At 32.9% G+C, this 27,494-nt stretch overlaps 1 protein-coding gene across 1 annotated transcript; it reads left to right on the plus strand.

Moving 5' to 3' along the window:
• Positions 1-23,649: 23,649 nt before the first annotated feature.
• Positions 23,650-27,172, plus strand: LOC125422587 (uncharacterized). Its single transcript, XM_060811277.1, has 7 exons — positions 23,650-24,964; positions 25,082-25,189; positions 25,280-25,646; positions 25,781-26,014; positions 26,145-26,232; positions 26,315-26,960; positions 27,057-27,172. Exons 1-7 carry the CDS (start codon positions 23,650-23,652, stop codon positions 27,170-27,172), a joined length of 2,874 nt encoding a protein of 957 aa, XP_060667260.1.
• The last annotated feature ends 322 nt before the right edge of the window (positions 27,173-27,494 follow it).

Here is a 27,494-nt window from a genome sequence, read left to right on the forward strand (position 1 = left end):
CTGCTGTTGTGGACGAAACAAAGTGACAAGTTATGCATGAGGTAGACTACTACTAGCTGCCTGGGCCTAAGGGAACGAATTTAAAACAATAAAACGTGATACAAGGGAATCTCAGTGAGTGGTATAGTATAATATAAAAATAATAATTTTTTTTTTTGGCGTAAAAATCTTTCTCTTAAGACCTTTCATTCCGCTATTTTGAAAAGTTTCCTGTTTAAAAATTATTTCACAAAATCCAAACTTGTATCCCAATTTAATATCATGAAATGGATGCTCAAAAGGTATAAAATGAACAATCAATATAATATTATAAAATGCCTTAATTATGATGTAAAAATTACGTAAATATTATAAACGCAATACCACAAAATTATTATAAAAGTGCAGTAATAACCACAATATTTGAAAACCATTGACATACTCAAAACATGTACAATGTACCATTCGATGTACTAAATTGTAAACCGTGGGATGTACCCATCTCACGATCCTTAATACACGAAAGGCATCATGGAAATAGTAAACTGTCGGAACATAGCCAACCTCACGACCCATGGCAATAATAAACCATTGGGTGAAACCAATCTCACAGCACCATGGATATAATAAATCGTCGGATAAATCCGACCTTACAGTCTGTGGCAATAATAAACCATTGGATGGAACCAATCTCACAACATCGAGGAAATAATAAACCATCAGATGTACTCGACCTCATGGTCCGTGGCAATAATAAATTGTTGGATGAAACTAACTTCACGACACCATGGTAAACCCAGCGCGCTGTAATATAATACTGCAATAATAAACTGTTGGATGAAACTAACTTCACGACACCATGGTAAACCCAGCGCGCTGTAATATAATACTAAACCGAAACTCTGGTACTATATGGTACACCAATTAAAAATAACCAATACAGTATCTTTAAAATAGTCTTGTAAGATCATATAGACTTTTTCAACAATACTGTATCATAAATCATAATTTAATATTTAAATTCAAAAGCTTATTTAATATTTCAAAATTTTCAATCATCATTTCATCCTGAAATCAAAAATACCACAGTGAGATATTCTCACCATAAACCAATTTTAAGCACATGAAATTATAAAATATTTGAACATGCTTAAAATCATATAATTTTCAATATGCTTCTCAAATCAATTAATTTCCAAAATGATTTAAAATCTCAATTTAAATGCCAAGTTATTTAAATACCATAAGTTCATTTATGAACTCATTAGGTTTGGAAACCATTTAAAATATTGTTAAATGTCATATAAAATGATAACTTATATATATAAAAGCAGATATTTATATATATGCATAAACCAAACATTCAATCAAATGGTATATATGCAAATTATTCAAAGCACATATATATTATATTTTACCCAAAACAATTTAAAATAATATAACCACTCACAATACTGCAGATGCTCACTACTGTTCTGCAGGATTGACTCCAGGCTTAACTTGAGTATCTGTAATATAATAAAATATTTTTCAGTCTCCAATAACTAAACCAAAGAAACTTGTATGATCCAAATGTATTAAATTGATTTATACTACTATAAAATTATGAAAATTGGACATCGAACAGTCCAATTATATTGTGTATCTTTAGGACTTGGTACCTAAAATTAGGAATTTTTTCCCGAAGACTAATATTTCAAAATTGAACCTCCTAATGGGTCCTAATAATATCCAATTTCACTAATCCAACTCCAATTGTAACAATTTGATCAATTTTGTCCAAATATAGTCCGAATTTATCTGATAATTAACTAATTGATCCAAAAATAGAAAAAATTATCAAACGACCTCTAAAATTCACAAATGTTATATCAGCAGAAAGCCCAAGAGACAAGGAATCCAGTGGTATGCTTGCCATGGTCCAAAAGTTCCTCCGGTGGTCGGAAAACTTGTCGCAAAACTCGGTTGAATTCCACATTGATGTATCTCTCAAATGGTGAGGAACCTTGGCAAACAGACCATGGAAATGAGTTCAGAGGGTCCAAAAATGGTGAAAACGGTCTATGGGTTGGCTTGAAATGACCAAAAAAAAGGCCAAATAGCCGAAAAACGCAAAACGGCCTTTCCCGGAGCGTACACCAGCGGTTTGGCCTAAAATTTGGCCAGTTCGAGTCTATGAGTCTGGAGAGAAATTTCTTGGGTTTGGGTGACCAAATGGGTATTTTGGAACTTGTTTCCTGCTAGGCATGCTTTCCCACATTTACATAAAGCCTTGGGTCACTAACAGAAGAAAATTTGAGACTGATTTGGACACTGATATAAAACTGATATTTGAAATTTTACAGAACCATAACTTTTTATTCGTAACTCAGAATTTGGTGTGCCGCCAGTCTATAAACTTGTATCGAAGAGCTCTACACAATGATATATTAGTCAAACCAAAAATCTTATCCATAGAAAAAGTCAACTTTGGCCCATATACTGTTCACTTGATCAAACTAGGTCAAACCCGGTCAAACTTAGTTAAACCTTGTCAAATTCTACAACAGGATATTTTGGTACGAGTTGTTACAGCGAAAGACAAAAGTCTTCTAAAAGATTTAAACAAAATCAATATAAAAATGGAAAGAAAGCTCTATGCATGTGAAGCCAATGAATTTCTGAGTTAAAGACAGATCATTTTCTCTAGTCTTAAATAAAAATAAAAATAAAATTAAAATTAAAAAAAAAAAATATATATATATATATATATATTCTTTGTGTGTTAAAGAATCACCTTAGCTAAGTATACTAAAAAGATGATTAAAGCAATTCCATTTCAGTTAAACTTTGACTTCCCAACTATATGTATTGAAAACTTCGTAAATAAGCAGTATCAGCGAGAACTCTATACAATATCTCATAGCAATAAACTATACAAAACATATCTAACTTTCCCATCTCCTATCAGAACTATGGAACATAGCAATACTATTTCTAGTAAATTTCTTTCACTTCTAACTTTGTGCGGAATTCTGTCCTTTGATCTTAATCTGGCTTGTTGCCTTGGTGATTTTGACCATGTAAGATGTATAGATGATGAGGCTTAGGATCTCACCCCAATTGCTCACCACAGCACTTGGCATGGCCTCTTCCATGTATCCTTAGCATGGAGGTCCTTATCACCTCACCATCTTGAAATGGAATTTCATTCGTCAATCATGAAATTTAAATTCACCATTGAGGTCTACCATCCGAGGGCCCATTACCGTTCAATCACCTAAGGCTTTTATCTCATGTTTACACTTAACTTTGTTACCACTTATTGAAACTTGAGGTTCCATCCTAAAAGGTTAACTTTATATAGAGATAATTCAAGCCTCTTATATGCCCATTAAAATACCCATGTCTAAATGTGGGATTTATGTTTGCACATTCTACGAAAAACTTATTATGTAATGAATTTATTTGTTTTTGATCATTTATAATAAATTTTCTATTATTTTAAACTCATTACTTTTCATATATAGATAATTTATCAGCTAAGCTAATTTTACTTAAAAAATATAATAAATTTATAAAGAACACTTAATAATTATTTTGCAATATTTATACATTTTTATTTTAACATTGCACAAATATTTATACATTTTTATTATAACATTGCACAAGTTTATGGATAATTCAATTTAATTTGCACATTATTATGGGCCATTATACTCTTATTTGGTGGAACATAACCCTGAAAGTCTTTATTTTATTTTTTTTTTTATGCAAGCTGAAAGTCTTTATTTGTAAATATTTATTCGTAGATATTCATTTTACTGTTGTAAATGGTTAAAAAAATAATAAAAAATGATATTCTGTTCTTTAGGACTTCCCCTTCCCTAATGATGTAATTAAAAAATAAATAAATAAAACCAATAAAAACTCTTTGATGGCTCCCGCGGAAACATTGATCGACCCCCTATCGGCCCACTAGGACCACCAATCTGGTCCACTTTCTATTAGCTGTTAGAATGCTTTTTGAAAATATTCAAAGCTTCTAAACTTCTAATCTATGATGGGTCCCATTGGATGAAAATGTTCGAGCATCTAAGCTTCTAATCTACTCCCCCTCCAATTTCCATAACCAAATGCTTAAGAGGGATAAGTACAGGAGTCTTTTACACGTAAAAGAGTATTAAGGGGTATGATGATCTTCTGACAGAAAACTGAAATGTTTGAGCATCTAAGCATCTAATCTACTTCCCCTCCAATTTCCATAACCAAATGCTTAAGAGGGGTAAGTACTGGAGTCTTTTACACATAAAAGAGTATTTTAAGGGGTATGGTCTTCTGACGGAAGACTTTTGCTCCATATCCATTATTCTATAAATGTCCAATTTTGCATTGTGCGCAATTTGTAAAACTTGATCACAAACCATGGCACATAGCACTAGTACTGCTTTCAGAGCTCAACTTCTTTGGCTTCTGCTTTTCCTTTGTGGGATTCTGTCCCTTACTGTTGATTTTCACGTTGAATGTGCAGAATTGGAGAGGGAAGCTCTTGTCCATTTCAAAGACGACATAGAATATCCTTCAAGACGTCCAGACCAGTCATTGCTTGGTGAGATAATTAAACTCTTTTCTTTTTGCTGTTTTGAAAAAAAATTAAATTACTTGGAGACATGAGCATGGATCACTTCCATTTCCAATATGCCCAAAATATTGCTTCCTGCAACCAGAGATATATATTTCTCTTTTTCTGGAACGTGTACAGCTTGGTTGACCTTGGAAACTTACAAAAAATAATCTCTTTGGTGTACTCCGCATTTACCTCGAAAGTTTAACCCTGTAGAAAATAGACTCAACATTACATATCTTATATTTTTTCAATAATATAATTATGTTTGTCATCCTAGCTATTAAAGTGATTCCTTAAAAAAGAAAAAGGATACGACCTTGGTGACGAATTAAAAATTATCACTCACTTCAATATGTACAGTACGAATTCGGTTCTCTTAAACTTGGTTTTGTAGAAGACATGTACAAAAACTTTTAAATCTTGATATTTCTTGTTTGTTTTTAAAAATTATATATGTTTTCCATTGTAAACTATCTGATCAACGGTACTTGCTTGAAAGATCCAAAGTAGTAGAACTAAGATATATATACTCCATCAAATTATGCTTAATTACTCATAATCATGACGGGTGAAGCTGGTTCAGTAGTTTGCCCTCACATTCACTTCTTCCGGGTTGTGGTTAGAATCCTGCCTCCACATTTTGGATTATAAATTTATTATAATTCTGTCAAACAAGAAAAAAAGAATATTAATAGGTATAACTTTTAAATTGTCATGTAACCTCAAGTATTTATAACGAATAATGAAACAACATTGCTCCTAATTGAATTATGCTCTCTCTCTCTCTATATATATATTTATTATCTGTATATGTAACAGGTCCCACCTCTCCAAATTACTGATGAACAGCAAAACAGAAGATGGATTTGTCCATATAACCAGAAGAGTTTCACTGATCAAAGTCACTGCATGCTAATATGGCAATGACATAATAAATTTTGCTTTGCTCCGGCTATATATGTAATAGCGCCATGAAATTAAGATTCCATATATTTCAAAAGCATGTGGGACATATAAAAGTACTAGGTTGTAGCACCACTGCTTCCATTCAAGTTGTTGGGCTTTATACTATATAATATTCTGTTCCTTACTAATAAAACTCTGTTTCTGCCATGCATGGGGGCGATGTTGAAGCTCCAGGATGTCATGATGACTTTCATCTTGGGTTGGACAAGATTGCTATAAATGGAAAGGAGTAAGCTGTCACAACAGAACCGGTCGCGTGGTTCACCTCAAACTTTGCAACCCCTGTTCAAACTGTGAATGGGATAGCATGCACATCTTGGAAGGTGACAAGATCAGTCCTTTGATTGTTTTGAAAGATTGAAGTTACTTGGATTTGAGCGAGAATTACTTCCATGGAGTCAAAATTCCTGCCTTCCTTGGTTCTCTACGAAAACTGAGATATGTCAATCTTTCTAATTCAAATCTTGATGGATCAATTCTTCCAAAATTTGGAAACCTCTCGAGGTTGACTTATCTCGATCTCAATACCCTTCAAGAGGGCCTCATTATCATGGGAGATCCACATGATTTAGAGTGGCTTTCCCGTCTTTCTTTTTTAAGGTACCTTAACTTGTGTGGTTTGTGGTTTCCCCATAAGGCTGTGATCCAAACTCTTAATAGCCTCCCATCACTAGAGGAATTGCACTTGGGTAAATGAGGTATTTCAAGTGCCGATCTTGGTCTTTCTTTCGTTAATTTCACATCTCTTAGGGTGCTTGACCTCTCAGGCAATGACTTGAGCTGCACATTACCTCACTGGGTTTTCAATCTTGAAAATCTACTTCATCTTGACCTAAGGGGCTCCAAACTCTCTGGAAAATTTCCTCATGAAATTGTTGGGTTCACTAGAAAAGCTCGATTTGTCAAAGAATAAGATTGGAGGTCATCTCTCTATTAATCTGGGAAATTTATGCAATCTGAGGACTTTGAAACTGAGTCATAACGCGATTAGTGGTGAAATAACAGATTTTGTCAACACTTTTTTGTCTGCATGCTCCAACAACAGCTTAGAGACACTAGACTTGAGACTTGGTGCATTCATGGGAAATCTACCAGACACTTTGGGATATCTTAAAGAGTCTAAAAGTTCTTCAGCTGCAGAATAACTCATTCCAAGGTTCCATTCCTGAATCCATTGGAAACTTAATGTCTTTGGAACAAGTTTCCCTGTGGAATAACCAAATGAGTTTCATCCTAGAAAGTCTTGGACAGCTCTGCAAGCTTGTTGTGTTAGATATCTCAAACAACCCATGGGAAGGTGTCATAACTGAAGCTCATCTCATGAATCTTTCCAGCTTGGAGGAGTTTTCTATCGGTAACCAATTCCATAACATTTCAATGGTTTTCAATATAAGCCCTAATTGGGTACTTCCTTTTAAACTCCGACGCCTCAACATCAAATCATTCCAATTGGGTCCTAAATTTCCAGCTTGGCTTCAAAAGAAAAATCATCTCATCACATTGGTACTCGAAAATGCTAGCATTGCTGACATCATTCCTAATTGGTTTTTCCAATTGGATTTGCAGCTTCATAATCTAGATTTGGCTCATAATAACATTAGTGGCAGGGTATCAAACAAATTAATGTTTTTTCCTGGTTCGACCATGGATTTGGGTTCAAACCAATTTGATGGTCCTCTCACACTGTTTTCATCAAACATTTCCACATTGTCGTTAAATAACAATATGGTTTGTGGATCAATCCCTTCTGACATTGGCAAAGAAATGCCCATGTTAACAATTTAGATATCTCTTGGAACTCGCTCAATGGAGGCATTTCCTTGTCCGTAGGTAATCTAACTCTGTTGGAATTCTTCATCATCTCTAATAATCATTTTTCCGGTCAAGTTCCAAATGTGTGGGAAAATATGGCAGGGTTGTGTCTTTTCGATGTGTCAAACAACATGCTTTCTGGGACAATTCTCAAATCAATTGGTCTTCTGGAAACACTCTTTTTTTTTGCTTATGTCTAACAACAATTTTTCTGGAGAACTTCCTTCTTCCTTGCAAAGTTGCTCAATTCTTGTTTGTCTAGATCTTGGTGATAACACATTTTATGGGAAACTTCCAACTTGGATAGGAAAAAAAAGGAGTTATCAGTTGATGATTTTACTATTGAGATCAAACTTCTTCAGTGGAAACATTCCTCCAGAATTTTATGGCCTTTCCATGCTTCACATCTTAGATCTATCACGCAATAATTTGTCAAGTCATAATCCACATTGCCTTGGTAATTTGAGTAAGATGAAATCTGGTTGGATAGAGCTTGATGGCTTTCTAGCGGCATCAACTAAGGGAAGTTTGAAGATGGTGAGAAAAAGAAGGGAGATGGAATATAACTACTCCATACTCTACCTTGCTGATAGTATTGATCTGTCTGACAATAACTTATCAGAGGAGATTCCTGCGGAGTTAACAAGTCTCATAAAACTGCAAACTCTGAATTTATCAGCAAATCATTTGACAGGGAAGATCCCAGCAAACATAGGTAACTTGACAATGCTAGAAACTCTTGATCTCTCAAGAAACAAAATTTTTAGCCCAATTCCAGTCAGCATGACTTCTTTGACATTCCTGAATCATTTGAACCTCTCGTACAACAACTTGACTGGAAAAATCCCAACTGCTAACTAGTTCTTAACCTTTGATGATCCATCAATCTATCAAGGCAATGCCGGCCTATGTGGAAAGCCTTTCGACAATGATTGCTTGAGCAGCAGTCAATTTGGTACTTCAAGAGGAGAGAAAGAAGAGAAAGATGATGATGTTGAGGATAAGACACAGGAGGTAGGCTTCTACATCAACATTGTACTAGGCTTCATGTGGGGTCTTGGGGTGTTATTGGCAGCTTGATCATTAAAAAGTCTTGGAGACATACCTATTTTGGGTTTGATCAAAGAGTGAATGATACTTGTTTTGTACTATTTCATAGAATGTTTAGAGGAAAAAATGTAGCGGAGTAGTTATGCACTGGCATCTGAGCTGTCGTCCTAGATGTCATCAATCTGGTTTTACTTTAATTTTTATTTAGCTTTTTTATTTTTAAATTTCAATAATTGCCAAACGGTGTGTGGAATGTAAAGGTTATGAGCATAGAGCTCAGCCTAGCATGGTTTTCGATTTCAGACTGTTATGTTGTAATTTTCAATCTGTAATCTCTGTGCGAGAATTTTACTCAATAGAATAAGGGCCTAGAAGTCCCCTGACTTCAGGTTTTTTAATTTTCCGGTCTTTCTTCACGACTAAGATTTGGGAACAAACTCATTCACTTGTATTTTTCATGAATAATAATTTTTAGTGCAATCCAGTCTTTTTTAGCATAGCATAGAAAAATTCAATCCTGTACCACAAAAATAATACCGCAGCTAATTAATCTCCATGCATATGTGAGTAAATTAGATTTTCAGTAGCTTTTCTTTATAAATGCATTAGCAATAAGTTCCAGTATATTCATATCTAAATTAAATTTCCAAAATGGGCAATGTACAATTTCCTTTATAGTATACAATATTTTAAAAAATTTCATTTCTTTTTCTACTTTATTCTTTTTATTAAAAGCCTCCAACAAGTTGGTATATCATTGAGAATAATTAACTGATTCTTGAATTGGAAAAATTTGTTTCCTTTTTTATTTTATGTAGATAGCCTTTAAAGCCTAAATCGTTCCCCCCCCCCCCCCCCCCCCAAAAAAAAAAAAAAAAAAAAGGGGGAAAGGCCTGGATTAGATCCTTCCACTTTCAGACTGAACAAAACAGAGGATGTTAAAGAGGTGAGAGTTTAGAGAAGTAAGGAAACAATACCTGTTACTTTAGTTTAATAAAATAAGGCACTCTAAAGTCTTGATGGGTCCATTGGCAAGAAATTAGGAAACAAAGAAAGAAAACAAGAACATGGGGAAAATTTTTTTTTTTCGTAAAGCGGAATGACAAAAGTCTTCTAACCGCAACAAATCACTAGAAGATGCGGGGAAACACAGGTCTAACAATGAATATGTGGTCAAAGAAGTAGAAACCACAATGCTACTAGGATTTTAGACACTATACCTAATTGGTTTTGGAAGTTGAATTTGGAACTTGATGAGCTAGAAGTTTGATCCTAAAAGCTTAACCCAGTAGGATACATTCCCTACATTCTTTCTCATTCCCTCTCATTTATAGGCTATTTTTTTCCTTACAAGTGTTAATATTCCCTCATTCTCTCTCACTTGTTGGCCATTTTTGGTACTTATGAGTGTCAATATCTTAAATGGGTGGTAATATGATGGTGATGGGATTGAAGTTAGGTTTCTAAGATTTTGAACTATGATACTCAATTGGAATTACCATTGATTCCAAAAACTTAAGGTAGTAGGATATGGGTTTATTATGTATTTATTTTGTATATCAGGCTTAATTTGTGTCTAACAAAGTTAATTAAGCTAACAAAAGTGCAGGGTGCCAATTTACTCATTATGAATGTTCAACTAAGCGTGGTTCTCCTGTCAATTTCAGCTCAAACTGCTTCGGTGGACCATGTCCCCTTTGAAAATTGATCAATTTTCTGGGCCAATTCCTAGTGAATTTGGCGAAATGATGCCATTGATATCAATGTTAGACATCGCTTGGAACTCTCTAAAATGGGAGCATCCCATTGTTCACAAGTAAACTAACTCAGTTGCCAACCTTGATTATCTCCAATAATGCACACTATTTAGCAACGAAGTCTATTTTAATCTCAACTATAAAGTAAAGGAGGAAAAGTACAGATGTGACTAGTTGCATTACAGCTCATCGATATTGCATTGACTTAGAAGGTCTTCTTAACACCAAAAAAGGGGAAATACAAATAGTCTTCCAAACACCAACAAAAGGTCAATAGGAGATCTGTGGAAAATAAACATACATATCCGAGTATCAAGGCTGATTATCTGGTGTGATAACAAGAATAAAGATTTTGTTTTCTTTTTTTGATTTCAAAGAAGAACCTTATTTAAATTTGTCAAAGATGCTATTTATTTGGTGTTTGGATTTTGGATGGAAAAGATTCCCACAATTTTTTTTTTTGGGTCTTTTTTACCTCTTTTCCCACATTTTTGACAAAAGATTTTATGAGAGCCAAACATGGCCGAAAGAGGGAATTCATAGTTACGAGCTCAGGTCAATCTTTAAATAACTTGTAGCTAAAGCAGCAGCATCAGCATCAGCCACATGAACTCTATGCAATATCCAATTGCAGTGCTGAAAACAGATCCAATTTTTTACATGCTTCCATGATGAAGAGTGGCAATGCCAATATAACCATATTCATTGAACTTCTTTTACTAGTAATTCTTAGTGGAATTCTATCCCTTAGGAAACTCTGACTTTGCCCTCTCCCTCCCAATTATCAAAATAAATAAATAAATAAAAAGAAGAAAAGAAAAGTATAAATAGATGATTTATGAGTTTGGAAGATCTTAGAAAAGGTCCATTTTTTTTTTTAAATTAGGATCAGGTAAATCTTGAATTTAGCATTTAATTTTGGAAGGAAATAAGAACAGTTCGGACTTAAATTGTTAATCTTCTAGACAAATCATGATATATTATTACCATTATTTTTCAAGTATCGCAACTAATATCATTAAAATACCCAGCACAAAAAGCAAAGAAAAAAAAATCATTAAAAGAATTAAAAAGAAATTAAAAAAAAATAATACCCCCCGTTTGATTGTAACACATATTTTTTCAGTTTTATGTTTTCGACTTTCTGTTTTCCATTATTGATTTTTTTAAAATTTTTTTCTAAAATGTTTTACTTCAATTGTGTTTAATTGGCTCATGCTACAAGGTTTTAAGTTATAATTGGCTTTTTTTTTTTTTTTTGGTAAATCAGAATTAATAGTATTAAAAATCCAAATCAAAAGTTCTACGTGTCGGATCTTAAACATGAGACCATCCGATGCAATAATGAAATTTACCAAAACTTGAACCATAACTCTTCATTCAGATTCACAAGTGTAATGGTCAGTCAGCTAACTTCCACTGGTAGTGAGGTATAATGGGTTTGTGATAAAATGAATTGTATATTGCAGGCAAAAAATAAAAATAAAAAAAAGAACTGTATATTATTTATGATGAATATCATATTTTATCATAAAACTTTTGACCTAAAAATACAAAATCATCATAAAAGGGTGAGTAAAAATCATGTCTTCGGTAGTGCATGGGAGTAAATCAATAACTAGACAATAACAATAGAATTTATTCGTAATTTTCCACCTATTGATAAAGAGTCATAATTAGATCATGCCATATTAAAAAAATAAAAAAATAAAAGAAGAATTAAGACAATAAAGGAGAAACAAAAAACCAAAGTTAGGAGTACAGAATGAGCTAGCATTTTGGACTTCTTGAGTTGCTTAAAACACGGACCATAATTTCATCTTTTAGTTCTCTCTAACAAAAATCTTTCATGTGAACTTCCTTTTTGAAAAAATTGCACAAGTTTGGCTAGTCTTGATTTTGGTGATAACAAATTTTCTGGAAAACTTCCATCATGGATAGGAGAAACCACGCCAAGTTTATTGATATAAGCATGTGGTCCAACTTCTTCAGTGGAGACATTCCTTCAACGTTCTACAGCCTTACCAGTCATCATATATTGGATTTCTCTTACGATTCTCCTTCAGATCATATTCCATATTGAATTGGCAATTTGAATGGTATGATATTTGAACTCGCAGATTCTGATACAACATTAGTCAATGGAAGTTTCAAGATATAGTGGCAAAAGGAAGAACGATTGAATATATGTACTCCACCTTATCGCTTGTTAATAGCCTTGATCTCTCTAATAATAACTTCTCAGGGGAGATTCCGGAATAAGGCTCATAAAATTGGTGGCTTTGAATTCATCAATGAATTATTTGACTAGGCTTATCCCAGTAGACATTAGCAACTTGAAGAGCCTAGAAAATCTTGATCTCTCAAGAAACAAACTTTTTAGGCCTATTCCACACAGCATACCTGCTTTCACATTTCTGAGTCATTTGAATCCTTCATACAATAATTTATCAGGGAAAATTTAAAATGTGAGATCCCACATCGGTTGGAAAGGGGAACGAAGCATGCCTTATAAGAGGGTGTGAATACCTTTCCCTTGAGAGGCCTTCCTGTGAGGAAGCAAAACCATGAGGGGTAGGATTGGGGTCACCACCTAGCTTCCAAACCAGATAATATCTCGGTTGGGCCTGGGAGGCCCGGGCCAGTGGGACTAGTAGGTGAAAAGGTGGGACCCCTAACCACTAAGAGGCCTTTTAAAACCTTGAGGGCTGGGTTGTAAGAGAATTCCTCAGGCCCAAAGAGGATAATATCTCATGCAGGTAGTTTGGGCTGTTACACAAAACGCCAACCAATTTCAGACCCTTGAAGATCCATCAACCTATCAGGGCAATGCTGGCCTCTGTGGGAAGCCTTTGCCAACTGACTGTACATGCAGCATTATAGATACTCCTGGGGGAAAAGAAGAGGAAGATGGTTTGGCGATCCAGTAATTGAGCAGCTAGGCTTCTTCATCAGCATATTTTGGGTTTCTTCGTGGGATTTTGGGGTGTTTGTGGCAATTTAATCATCAAGAGGTCTTGGAGAGATGCCTATTTTCACTTTGTTAACAGAGTGAAAGAACACCTTGTAGGTAGAAAGAGAACCAAATTGAATCGAAAATAGCATTAACCTGCCACATTACATATTTTATCGAACAACTTTGAATAGTGGTTTTCTGGTATTTTAAATTACTATATTTGTCAGAACCCATCCAAAATTAACCCTAGACAAGCCCTAATCCTAGAGAAATACTACCGGACCCTCTGATGGAAAATTTGGCAGCATCTCCCCTAAGGGATGGACTTACCACAAAATTCCCTGCACAGAAAATACTCTTCTATATACACCACCTTATTCCTCCCACCTTACTACAATTTATATTCACAAATTTACAGCACTTCAAATAAATAATAGGGAACCAGTAAATAGAACCATCCAACATAGTATACAGAGCATCAAAAGTTTACAAATAAATATAGGATTTAATACAACAAAGGATAAAAGAATTATTATAAGATAGGAAGGAAAGGAAAGAAAGAACTCCTTGGAAATCGACAGCAACTAAAACATTGAGCTCGTCCCGAACGATCACATCTACTAACCTGGGTCTAGGGGAATGAATTTAAAAATGTGAGATGATAATCATCTCCGTGAGTGATCCTAGCTATTACACAATTATAATAATAATAATATATCAATAAAAGAAACTTAATAAATCAATGCTAAATAAGTAATTAAATAATATATAGTTAAAATAATGTTTTCTCTAAGAACCCTCACAATTCACTCCGTTATAAAGGTTTCCTTTTTTAAAACGTCTTCACAAAACCCAATATTTGTACCCCAAAAATCAAGGATTAATTAATTAAATAAATTGCAAATAAAATACATTAAATTAAAAATCTAAAATTTATAATGAGAAATAAAAATAAAATTAATAACAATTATTAAATTGTAACACATTGTCATAAATAGAATAAATTCACATCAGAAATAATCAAGGGAATATTAAATAAATAAAATGCACAACGCACATAAAATACAAATGATAATTTAGACTCAAAGTTTACATTGTAAACACTTTAAAAACCATTTTAAATCATTAAATCAATTTAAATGGTAAAATCATGGTAAAATGCATTTTTAAAACATTAATATGATTGTTGAAAAACATCATTAAATACATTTTAAATATGATTTTGAAAATATTTTATTTTGAAAATCATATCGAGAATATCCTGACACATCATACTATATATCAGTGATGCTCGGCGGTGTCCATTATCCCAAAGCACCGCCTAAGGGGAGGTTATAGAGAGAAACTTGCATCCAAGTCGTCCTGGTGTCCACTACAAAAAAAATGGGAATTAGCGACTATGCTGTCAGTGACGAAAAAGTAATGGTCACTGGATGAATAAAACAACGACCGATATTTAGTCGCAGAAACGATAGTAAGAGAAACGTGTAGAATTTTGGTTGACCTGTTATGGTGACCAGAAATTTAGTCACAAATATAAATTTTCGCTGACCAAAAACTATTTGGTAGTTAAAAAGGCAGGCCGGGAAGCTTTCCCACCTTTTTTTTTTGCAGGAACATGAAGTTTCAACGACCAACCACTGTTGGTCACTAAAAGTATTTATAAAGGACCAATATATTAATCACTAATAATATAAGTTAAAATTTTTTTTTAAGGAAAAATAGCAAATAATGTTAGCATAAGGCATTCCACGACCAAATTATTTTGCGTGGTCAAATGTTATATTTGTGATGAAAATATTGGTCACTAAATAGAATTTAAAATAATAAAATATATAAAAAAAAGTTTATAATAGGTTTAGTTTAATGCCGTCAGCGACCAACTATGTTTGGTGAGTAAATGCAAGGGCGGGAAACCATCCACATGCTTTTCCATTTTGGCGGGAAGTGAGAACCTTGACTAAATTTAAGAAAAAGAAACATGAAATTGGTAATTTAATGGTTTGAGCTACCATGTCAGTGGCTATTAAATAGATACAAACGGTGTTAATAATAATATTAATAAAATAATCCACAATGAAGCTGCATTTTGTAAAGAAATATTTACTTAAAAGAAAAAAAACAGATTTTATAATTATTTTAGATTTGATTACATATATAGTCCCTAACCTATATGAAGCTGCATTTTGCTCCCTTCTAGTTTGTACTTGATAATTTTTTCAATATTTTTGGATGAAATTCATTATGCACTAATGATAGTAGGCAATAGAATTTAGGGTAAAATGATAAGAAAAAAAAATTTAAAATCAAAGTGTGAATCATGGTATACTCAACCACCTTGTTTAAATAGATGTTTCTTAATAATTGTATACTTGATTAAATTTGTGTGAAGTAGTTATATTAACCACTGTCCACACATATAATTTTAGTTAACAATTGATACTTTATATATAACTAATAACATTATTATATGAATATTTTATATTGAAGCATTTATCATACAAAATATCGAAATTGACATTTCTAAAAAAAAATAAAAAAATTAAATGTTTAAAACCAAATTGCAAATATATCCTTTTTAGGTGAAAAGCTAAAACCAGTGGATGGTTTGATAACGCTCCGTATAGACCCATAGATCAATTTATTTATTTTTTGTATTTTTGGTTACAATCCCGATAGAACCATTTTTGGATGGATGATCCCCATAAAACCCTTTAGATGATAAAATTGCACCGGCCCTATTTCCTTTCTAAAACTCTCTCCAAGAGTTGTGCTGCCCCCTTTGGATTGCCTCACCTCTCTGACCATTCGTTGCTTCTGACTGCTTGGATTGGCATCTCTCTCAAGCTCCATCTCAGGTGTGTTTCCTCTCCCATTTTCTCTCTGTGCTTTTTCTTTTCTCTGTTTCTTCATTTTTCCCTAAGTTGCTCATTCCATGAAACGTAGGTGAAAGATGGGTTAGTTCTTTGTTACGTATGACAAAGAGTCAACTGGATTTAATGAGCTGATAAAGGAAGGATTGAAGGATTTATTAGGGACATGAGAGGAAGCAAATCTATTCTTGGTAAGAGACATCTATAACTTCTTCTTTTTTTCCCTCTATGTTTGTTGTGGTGTTTTGTGAGAGATAGGTATATTGAGTGAGAGGAGTCTCTGGCCCTATATGTTATTGGTTTTTGGCAATGTGGTTGATATTTTCAAACAATAAAGTTCTAGAAATTTTTCCCACATGTTGATACATAATTGCATTTTTATCTTTTTTCCTATGTTCTTAACATAATGTAATGAGTTTTCATGGATTGGAATTTTCTTGAACTGCTTTGTTGCTTTTGAAAAAAACACAAGCATCGTAATTTGATTGCTTGAGATTTTTTGTTTTTGAGAGATACTGAATCAAAATGTAAAAAAAGAAAAAGAAAAGAAAAAAGAAAGAAAAAAAAAGGGTAACCGAAAATGGGAAAAAAACTTGAGGTAAAGAAGTAAATATGGTTTTCCAACCTATAAACAAATAATACAGTTTCTAGATTTTTACTATATTTTGGTTTTTTTGGATTGGGACTTTTAAGAACTTCTAAATTGTTGAATGTTGAATAATGGACTCTGTAACTTGTCTAATAATAAACACCCATAACATAGCAAAATGTAATTGAATATCAATATATAATATTATTGCATATTGGGAATTGAATGGAGAAATCAAATTAGAATAACTCCTGTTGAATATATAACTAATTGTCTAATTATTATTTATGATCACCTTGTGTAGGCATGGTGCATAATTTGTGGAGATTGGAATACTGATGGCATCCTCCATCTATATAGATGTATGTAGATATATAAATATGTGGGTTTGAGAGATAGAATCAGAAGGGACTATAACATTTCCACAAGATCAGTGATGATTGCTTCATTTATGCGTATATACATGTATGTATATATATATATATATATATACGTATAACAAAAGGATTGAATGATTAAGATTATTGACAATATCAATCCCTTAGATATAGTATTGATATTATTTTTTATGTTTGCAGGATGGTAATATAGGGGAAACAACTATTGCCAAAATATTCCTTTAAATATGCCACCTAAGAGATCAAGATATGTACCAGGAAGAGAGACTTTGGTTCCTAGGAGGTCTCCTAGGACTACCCCAGCACAAAGAGAGACTTTAGTCCCTAAGAGGTCTCCTAGGACGACCCCAGCAGAAAGAGAGACTTTGGTCCCTAGGAGGACACCATCACAAAGAGAGAATTTGGCTCATAGGAGGTCTCATAGGACGACAGCATCATCTAGAAGGACTGCATCGCCTATGGAGACACCATCCCCTAGAGGTCGACAACCTATGCAAACACCAGATCGTTCCACAACACCAATGCCTAGTGAGACATCAATACCTAGTGGTCCAGAGTATGTGGAAACACCAATTCCAAACATTACATCGTCTAGAGGTCATTCTCCTATAGATCCTGTAGATGAGAGTACTGAAGATACACCTGTATCCACTGGTATGTTGGTAATCTATCATATATGTTATGTAAATTGAGAATCTATATTACATAGTATTATTAATTAACATTATTTCACTTTGTAGGTTTAATGAAGAAAAATACACGTGGCATTACACGAGGATTGGAAATTCTTAAAACAATGGTATCCAATACTAAACTTCGCGTCCAAGTAAGTGATGGGGATATGCATGCATATGGTGACCATTGTTCTCCCTTTGCCAATCAGATTGGCATTGCTGTGCATAACTTTGTTTCACCAAGATTGAAGGGATGGAAATATGCTTCTGATGATGAAAGGAAAATTGTCTACAAACATATTGCTGTGAGTAAAACTTAGACTCATATCATTAATATACCATATCAGTATTATAATAACTAACAAGGTTTTATTTTCCTTTTGTGTATAAGGATCGGTTTGACATTGATCTGAATGATCCTCAATGGATAGAGATTGTTGAGAGGCATTGTCGTGATAGGTAAAAAAACAATAGGAGTTATTGCAACAATCATTTCAAGCTGTGTAAGATGCAAGGCAAAGACCCATTGCAATTTAGACCAAAAAGACTACGATGTCAAGAAGATTGGGAGTGGTTGTGTGCTCATTTTGAGAGTCCAGAATTTTTGGTGAGTTAGAACTATTTAAACTGTTTCAAACTTTTTTTAAATTCATGTGTATATTTTATCATATTCTAAACCATTTATTTTATATATACAGAAACGTTCTAAAGCATGGCAATGTAATAAGGCTAAAAGGCTATATAATCATCATGCTGGATCAAGATCGTTTATTGCAACAAAGGCAGCACTGGTTTGACATTCTTCAACAATTACTTTAGTTATATTTGAGAATGGATTATTTTTTCTTTATTATTTTTCCATATTATGGTAAATACTCGGTTCATAAAGTGCTTGATAAGTGAAATTTCCAATTGCATTAATATCTTTGATATCTTAGTGTTTACTTAGCAATTTTAAGGATAAGTCTCTTGCTCATGCATCTTATGTCTATTGAAATTTGGTTGTCATTGAATGCTAATGGATTTTTACTAGTTTTGGTCCTTTGACAGTTTATAATATATGTCATGTATCTATAGCAGAATTGGGTTTGAGCTTAGAATTCCATGGCTTTAATGACTATTTAGTTTTATTGCCATGATAAAAAGGCAAAAATGTCAACAGTATCAGCTAAAAAGGACATTTACTATTACTACCTTTGTTATTCCGACAAACCTTTTATGCTTCAACTTTGTTGATATTGGATTTCTACTGCCTTGTAGCTATAGTTCTATGTGATTCTATTGATTTGTTGTTACCTTTGTTTGTGAGCTATTTCTAAGCTATGAATCTTGGTGATTCATTGGGATGTTGAATTGAAGTTGGAGATTATGATTATAATGTTATATAAGTGTCTATATATACATATATATATATATATATATATATATGTATACATACAGAAGGTTTAGTCCCAAATGTGAATGTGACTTTCCCTTTGTTTAAGCATGCAAGTAAAATTATCTTTCTTTTTATTTTGTAGTCATCTCCAAATGAACCAATTGGTGAGATTGAGTTTTTCAAGAGAACACACTGGACACAAAAAAAAAGGATGGAATAATGTTATAGCTGAATCAAGATATGTAAGTTTTACTTATCACTCCTTAACTGGTTTGACATACTTGTAATATCTTATAATGACATTTTTATACCTTTCATGTTGTTAGAATGAGATGGTTCGGCTACAAGAAGCACAAACGCAGTAGACACAAGATGATGCTTCTCCTGATGATACTGGTGCACCGATTTTTTTGACAGAAGCTGACGTTTGTGCACAAGTCCTAGGTAGAAATGCTGGATTCATTTCTGGTGTTGGACCAGCTCCAAGAAAGAGCTATAGCAGGCTGCTTAACCAACCTACCCCTCAGTTGGCTACATAGTTTGAAGATTACAAGGTTGAGGTAAAAAGACTTGCACAAGTTGTGGATCAACAGGCAGAACTCATTGCCAGACTTTCTGCATTCTTGGATGTGAGTCAGCATCCTTCAAGTCCCAGCCAGTCGCCGCCACCACCACCACCTACTGCAACAATGACTTGATGTTATGGTTTCTGCTTGTGATATGCATAGCATTAAAATTCACCTATACATAGTTTTTTGATAGTGTACATAGTTAGAATGCAAAATATTTGCATTCACAGGTGAATTTTTGGCACTATGCATGGTTATAGACATTTGCAATCACAAGTCTTTTTGCAAAGCATGTACAGGCACAAGTGCTCAGCTTACAGTCCTTTTGATACACTACTTTCTGTTTGTAGTGTAAGTATATAAATGTATGCAATGACAATTATGTGTAGGCAAGGACACTACTTTATAATCCTATAATTATGACATGGATTTTGACTGAATTTGATACTATGCCCTCTCCATGGTAGAACGACATTTAACTGCAATGTTTTAAAGGTTTAGGAGGTTAAACGAACTTGAGGACAAAAATGCAAACTTAAATAATTAAATTAAGGACAAAAAATGCAAAATGAAAAATAGTTTGTGGGATTCCATCTCTCCCCTACATGATTTTAATTTTGTTTTTCTGTTATTTTTTTTTTTTACATTTTATTGTTCTCAATAACAAGAATAAACATAATGAGACAAAAAAAAAAAAAGCTTGTTTATATTAATGTTGTTTAAACTCGAGAGGAGGCAAGCTGCATTTTCTTTATTTTGCACTAGTTCGAATTTTTTTTTTTTGTTTTTTTCACTAACTTTAATGTTATACTTATTTTTGAAGTAACTTATTTTTAATTTTTAATGTATTTTTAACTGTTCACAGGCAAAATTATATGTATACACATATATATATGTATATATATTTTGTGCCTCAATGAATGCTTAACTTTTGACTATGAATTTATAATAAACGTGTTGTAAATTAATAATTGGTTCTATGCCAGGAAAAACACTTTTAATGTAATTGATTATTATTTGTCAAATCTTTTTGTTTTACTTAATATTCTTATCATTTTTTTGTTTTCGCAAATTAGTGCCATTATTATTACCGACATAACGTAATAATTATTTATGATTATATATTTTTAATTTTAATAATTAATTATAAAATTTACAAATTCTTTCTCCCTTCATGATTAATTGTGAAATTTATATTTATAAGTTGTTGGAAGATATTTTGATTGTACAAATAGTTTGATGGAAAACGTCTAACATTCACGGTCTTAGTGTATTTTTCTAACATCAAATTATAACAAACCTTATTACAAATCTTAAGGGCTTAGATATATTATAGCATAGTTTTTATAAGTAACTATATGTATATAGGGGAATGTCTTGTGTATAAATTAGGGGTTTGACACATATTAGCGATCCTTAACTGTTATTAGCTAATGGTAAATAATCGCTTATTTTTATTAAAATAGATAATAAAAATAATTCTTTTTCAAAATTATAATATATTTAAAATATATCAATTTTTAACTATTGAATGATCCTGCAATTGCTAGTGCGATTTGTCAAACATATTTGTCAAATATTTTTGATAGAACACGACCCCATACATATATATAGTCTGCAATTTATTTGAGATACTATATGTCGCCGTATAATTATATATAAAATATGTGTTTAATTATTATGATTTTGATCCTTCTTTGTTTTCTCAATGAACATTTGTTATGTTATTATAGTTTTTATCATACAAAGAAAGATGTTATTTACATACTAATCTACAAAGATACTTGTACATTTATATATATATATATATATATTATCATTAGTGTTTAAATTCAAACTCATGATCATGATATAAAATAATTGCAAATGCACATAAACTTTTCTGATACTTAACCACATTATAAATATGTTTCCTAATAATTTACACTTGATTAATTAAGATGGACAAAATACATTTTTCACTTTCCATACATATAGCTTTCATTGTTATTTAACATATATATATATATATGGACATTGTTTTATAGAAAATGTATATTACAATATTTGTCATATGAATATTAAATTTTTATATGGTTAATTCTTAGGTTCATATGATTTGGATAGAAGAAAAAAAGAGAAAAAGAAAGAAAAGAAAGCAAAATAGAGAAAGTAAACGAAAATTTATATTGGAAAGTGAAACCCAAATATGAATTTCTACTTTGGTGGGAAGTTTTGCCGCCTTTTTCCATATTTCCCATTTATTTCATTTTGCTAAAATCCCAATCTGTCCCTTATGTTTACGTTTTAGCAAAAGCAAATCCCCATTTGAAACATTTTGTGTGATAGGAGTCCACCCCTCTGTGCGTCCATTTCGACCGGTAACACTCTCAACCTCTCTCTCAGTTTTGTTTTCTTCTTTTCAAAATACAGCTTATTACCTCTGCTACCACCTATCAAATTTCGTCCAATTCTAGAATTTTGGCTGACTGAAGAAGTCATTCTTCATATGTATTTTTGCTCAGCTTGTAAGGTATACGTGAATGATTGGGTTTTATACATATCAAACGAAAGCAACTGGATTGAGGAGCTGGTTGGATTTTCAGTTGGATGTGATGAGCCGAGAGGGAAAAGGTTCTTCATGACCTAAGGAAGGCATTCTTGGTAAGAGACATTTTCTTTCTGAGTTTGTGGTGTCTTTATGTAAATGACAGAGTTCTAGTACTGTAAATATTGAAAAATATATCAGATTTTTGTTTTTGTGTTCATACCAAACTACATGATGAGTCAATAGGAAAACAAATATATGTAACCTGCATTTTTTGTTGGAACAACTTACAGCTTATTGTAGCATATATAGGATTTGGTGAATACTTTTAGTTCCTATGACTTATACAAATTACATTTCCATATCCTATTTGGTTTTCACAATTTCTAAGCGTAATTATATGTCATTTCCTGGAATTATGGTTTGGTTGTTTGTGGATGAGGTGGTTTTTTCCATTTGACTTACCCTCCAATAAGATTGAAAAAACTAATTTATTATTTTGGCAAAAACAATAAAAGTAGTGCATCTACACGAACTTGAGCCCAAAAATCATGTGGCAGAGCAATTGAAATAACCAAATGTAGGGATACTTGCCAAACTCCAAATCAGCTTGTAAACCAAGTCATCATAGAAACATAATAACATTGTCCACATTCTATTTAAAATATTATGTTACAAGATAACTCTATATCACACAGTTTAGCCATAACTTAATACCTAGTAAGCTGGAAATTTCTATTCTTATTTTTTTCAATAAAGTATATCTACATACATATAATTTTTATGTGATACATAAATATATATTAGCAGCTCCTGACATTATGCTTCCACTACCTTGCTGTCACCTTTAAAAAGGATCATGCTATAAGAAAACACACTGGACACAAGGTCATTGAAGTTTTATCTTTATTATGATAAAGTGAAGTTGATTATCAATGTTAATTCTAGATGGCTATGAATGTATCCAAAAACAAATATTAGTGGAATGAATAATGCTTAGTATACCTATCATTGTTCTTTTTGTTGTTTTTTTTTTTTTAATAGACCATTTCATGTCTTTGAGTATATGAATATTGCAATATCTGTTCTCCTTTTGCTAGTTAACTAGTTTATTATTCTTTTAATTTCCTATCCTTTAATGCTATCTTGCTGTGTATTGAGACACTTAAACCCATTTTAGCTTCAATAATGTACAAATTAAGTTATTTTAAGTGCTTGATATATTATATCCTTATAACTATACTATTGGTTTCTTCTAGGAAGTTAGGGAAAAAAATGGATATGGTGTCATGATAAGCTGTCAGATGAATACACAACTGGTGTTAATCATTTATTGAATTGGCTAAACATCATTTAGATGAAAATAATAGGACTAGATGTCCTTGTCGATATTGTCGGAATGTGTATTTCCAAGATATAAGTGTAGTTGAACGACATTTATTGGTGAAAGGATTTTCACCAGATTATCACAATTGGATTTATCATGGAGAGGCATTGAATTGTCAAGGTATTGAAATGGGTTTTGAGGAAGATGATGAAGCTGTTGAACATGATAGGGAAGAAGATGATAATGATGATATCATGGTAGCATTGCAAGATGCTGCAGGTGACATGGATATTGATGTAGATGCATATGAAGGTCACATTGGAGATCAAGATCATAGAAATAAAGAATTTTCAGGATTATTTGCTGAAGTTGAAAGCGAGTTATATCCAGGGTGTACAAAGTTCTCTGCATTGACTTTTTTGGTCAGGTTAATGCATATAAAAGCTTTAAACCATTGGAGTAACAAGTCATTTAGTATGTTGCTTGAACTTCTCAAGGAAGCACTTCCAGAGGGTACTAAATTGCCAAAGTCTTACTACAAGGAAAAATGTACACTTCATGCACTTGGATTAGGATATGAAACGATTCATGCTTGTAAATGGGATTGTGCATTGTTTTGGAAAGAATCAGCTGAATTGGATAAATGTCCAATATGTGCTGAACCGAGATACAAATTTCAAGGTACTGAGGGGAAAAGGATCCCTCAAAAGGTGCTTCGATATTTTCCTATCACTCCAAGATTGCAAAGATTATTTACATCTCACCATACTGCTATTGATATGAGATGGCACAAAGAGAAGCATCCTAACACAAATGGAGTATTGAGGCATCCAGCAGATGGAGAAGCATGGAAGCACTTTGATGAACAATATCCGATATTTGCTATGGATCCTTGTAATGTCCGGTTAGGTGCTGCCACTGATGGATTTAATCCTTTTAGTAACATGAGTACCTCGTATAGCATGTGGCCAGTGATGTTAGTGCCTTATAATCTGCCACCTTGGAAGTGCATGAAAGAGACTTTTTCGATGATGTCACTATTAATACCAGGCCCAACGGCACCTGGAAAAGACATTGATGTGTACTTACGGCCTATGATTGATGAATTGAAAGATCTATGGACAAATGGTGTCACCACTTATGACATCTCTAAAAAGGAGAGGTTTACAATGCATGCAGCAGTGTTGTGGACAATACATGACTTTCCAGCATATGGAACACTTTCTGGATGGAGTACCAAAGGATACAAAGCATGTCCGACTTGTAATGAAGATACTTCTTCCCAAGTTTTAAGAAGTAAGATTTGTTACATGGGACATCGTCGATATTTATCCATAAATCATGCATGGAGAAATAATCGACAATATGATGGAAAGCCTGAACGAAGGTTAGCTCCAAGGCAGTTTTCAGGAGCTGAAATATTACAACAGGTAGATAGGACAATTGAGAGTAGACCGGGGAAACATCCTAACAATGTGGATAAAAAGAGAAAACGTGCTGCCTGTGAATTAAATTGGACAAGGAAAAGCATATTTTTTGAACTAGAATATTGGTCTAAATTAAAATTTCGGCACAATTTGGATGTGATGCATATTGAGAAAAACATTTATGATAATATAGTTGGAACAATGTTGGACATCAAAGGTAAGTCGAAGGATACTGACAAGGCACGTATGGATTTAAAGGATCTGAAAATTCGAAAAGAATTGCATTTACAAGAAACTGGCGGTAAAGTTTTGAAACCTTTGGCATGTTTTTCATTAACAAGGGATGAAAAACATGAGTTTTGTAAGTTTTTGAAGTCTGTGAAATTTCCAGATGGCTATGCTGCTAATATTTCAAAGAATGTGAACATTAAGGATGGTAAGATATCAGGTTTGAAAACTCATGATAGTCATGTTCTTTTGCAACAACTTTTTCCTGTGGGTATAAGACCTTACATTAAGAAAGAGGTTTGTGGAACAATTATTGAAATGTGCATGTTCTTCCAAAAACTTTGTGCACGAACTCTATCTGTTTCAGACTTGGATATGTTACAAGAGGGGATAATACTTACATTGTGTAAATTGGAAAGAATATTCCCTCCAGCCTTTTTTGATATCATGGTTCATCTAGCAGTTCACCTACCATATGAGGCAAAAATGGCAGGACCAATACATACTCGTTGGATGTATCCTTTTGAAAGGTAAAGCCTTTGGTTATTACAGTTGATCAATCAATTTACATTCTTTTAATTTTTTATTTTTTTACTTTTTTTTTATTTTTATGATATTTTTCATTCATTATTAGAGCTTTGGGAACATTGAAAAAATATGTGAGAAATAAAGCTCATCCAGAAGGTTCAATAGCAGAGGGTTATGTTGTCAATGAGGCATTAACTTATTGTTCAATGTACCTTCATGGTATTGAAACTCGATTCAATCGACCAGAACGTAATAAAGATGGTGAGAATCAGATTGCTTTGACTTTGTCAGTATTCACTCAACCTGTGAACTTGTTGGGGAACCCTCAATTTGTTGAACTGAAAGATGATGATTATAAAAAAGCTCATTGGTACATCCTTTACAATTGCTGTGAGTTGCAGCCATATTTTGAGTAAGAACCAAAACTTATATATTATTAGTTGAAGTTCAAAATAAGTAAATTATAAATCCATACTTCTAATTAAATTACATTTTTGCAGTGAGCACACCAAATTATTGCAAAACAGGGGTGTCACAAGTATTCTGCAGGTACAAGAAAAGGAATTTCCACAATGGTTTGAACAAAGGGTATGTATTTTTTAGTTATAAAAGGTAAAATTCCAGCTTGATATGTAAGTATTGTTAATTAATTAAAATTACATTTTCACAGATAAAATATTTCAGTAGATGTAAATTTCCAATGGTAACTGATGAGTTGTACTCACTAGCATGTGGTCCTGATTATGGAATAAGATCATATAGTGGATGTGTAGTAAATGGAGTTCGATATCGCACAAAAGTTCGTGATGATAGGCGTGTCACTCAAAATTGTGGAATTTGGGTTGTAGGTGATCATGATGGTGAATCTTATGACTTTTATGGGGTAATAGAAGACATTCTTGTGTTAGATTATAGGTCCAAACACTCTGTTGTACTTTTTAGATGTGCATGGTTTGACACAAATGTGAAAAAGAAAAAGATGATCACAGAGTTTCAAATCACAAGCATTAATGTCACTTCATATTGGTATAAAAACGACCCTTTTGTCCTTGTCTCACAAGCTAAACAAGTGTTTTACGTGGATGATTACAAGATGGGTCAACATTGGAAAGTGGTTCGAAAGGTGCATCACCATCATCTGTGGGATTTTCCAGACCGATTAGATGAAGGTGATGATCATGGTGATTCATTTGAAGTTTATGAGTTGGATGCTTATCAAGAAAATGATTCAATGGACATTCAAAATTTATTTGAATCAATTGATATTGAACGTCTTAATCGTGAAGATATTGACCCAATAGAAATTAATTTGAAGAGTGCAACAAACTATGAAGATGCAGATAGTGAGGCAGAGAGTGGAGATTTTGAAGATGCAGATAGTGGTGCAGAGAGTGAAGATTATGAAGATGCAGATAGTGGCACAGAGAATGAAGATAATGGGGAGTACAATGAGGAAACCAACAATGATAGTGAAGATGAGTTGTTAAGTAATGGTGAAACCAGTGAGGATACTGACTCATTTGCATAAATAACTATATATTTTTTTTCCTTTTTTCAGTTTCCTATGTAATGATTTCTGTTCATGTTAAAGATGATTATGCTCCATTTCAAACTAATTTAATATAACTATATGTTGCTTTTTTAATATAGCTTACTAGCATATATATATATATATATATATATATATATTAAGTCCAGAATGTTCATATTGTCAGCTAATAATTCATTTTTGTTTTTATTGTCATCACTTTACATATACTCTTATTCTTTAAAGCTTTATCACAATATGATTATAATGCACCATGTTATCACCTTGGACATATTAGAAAGTTCCTTCACTTTGCATATAC

This window comes from Ziziphus jujuba, chromosome 9, assembly GCF_031755915.1.
Source record: "Ziziphus jujuba cultivar Dongzao chromosome 9, ASM3175591v1".
NCBI classification, from domain to species: Eukaryota; Viridiplantae; Streptophyta; class Magnoliopsida; order Rosales; family Rhamnaceae; genus Ziziphus; species Ziziphus jujuba.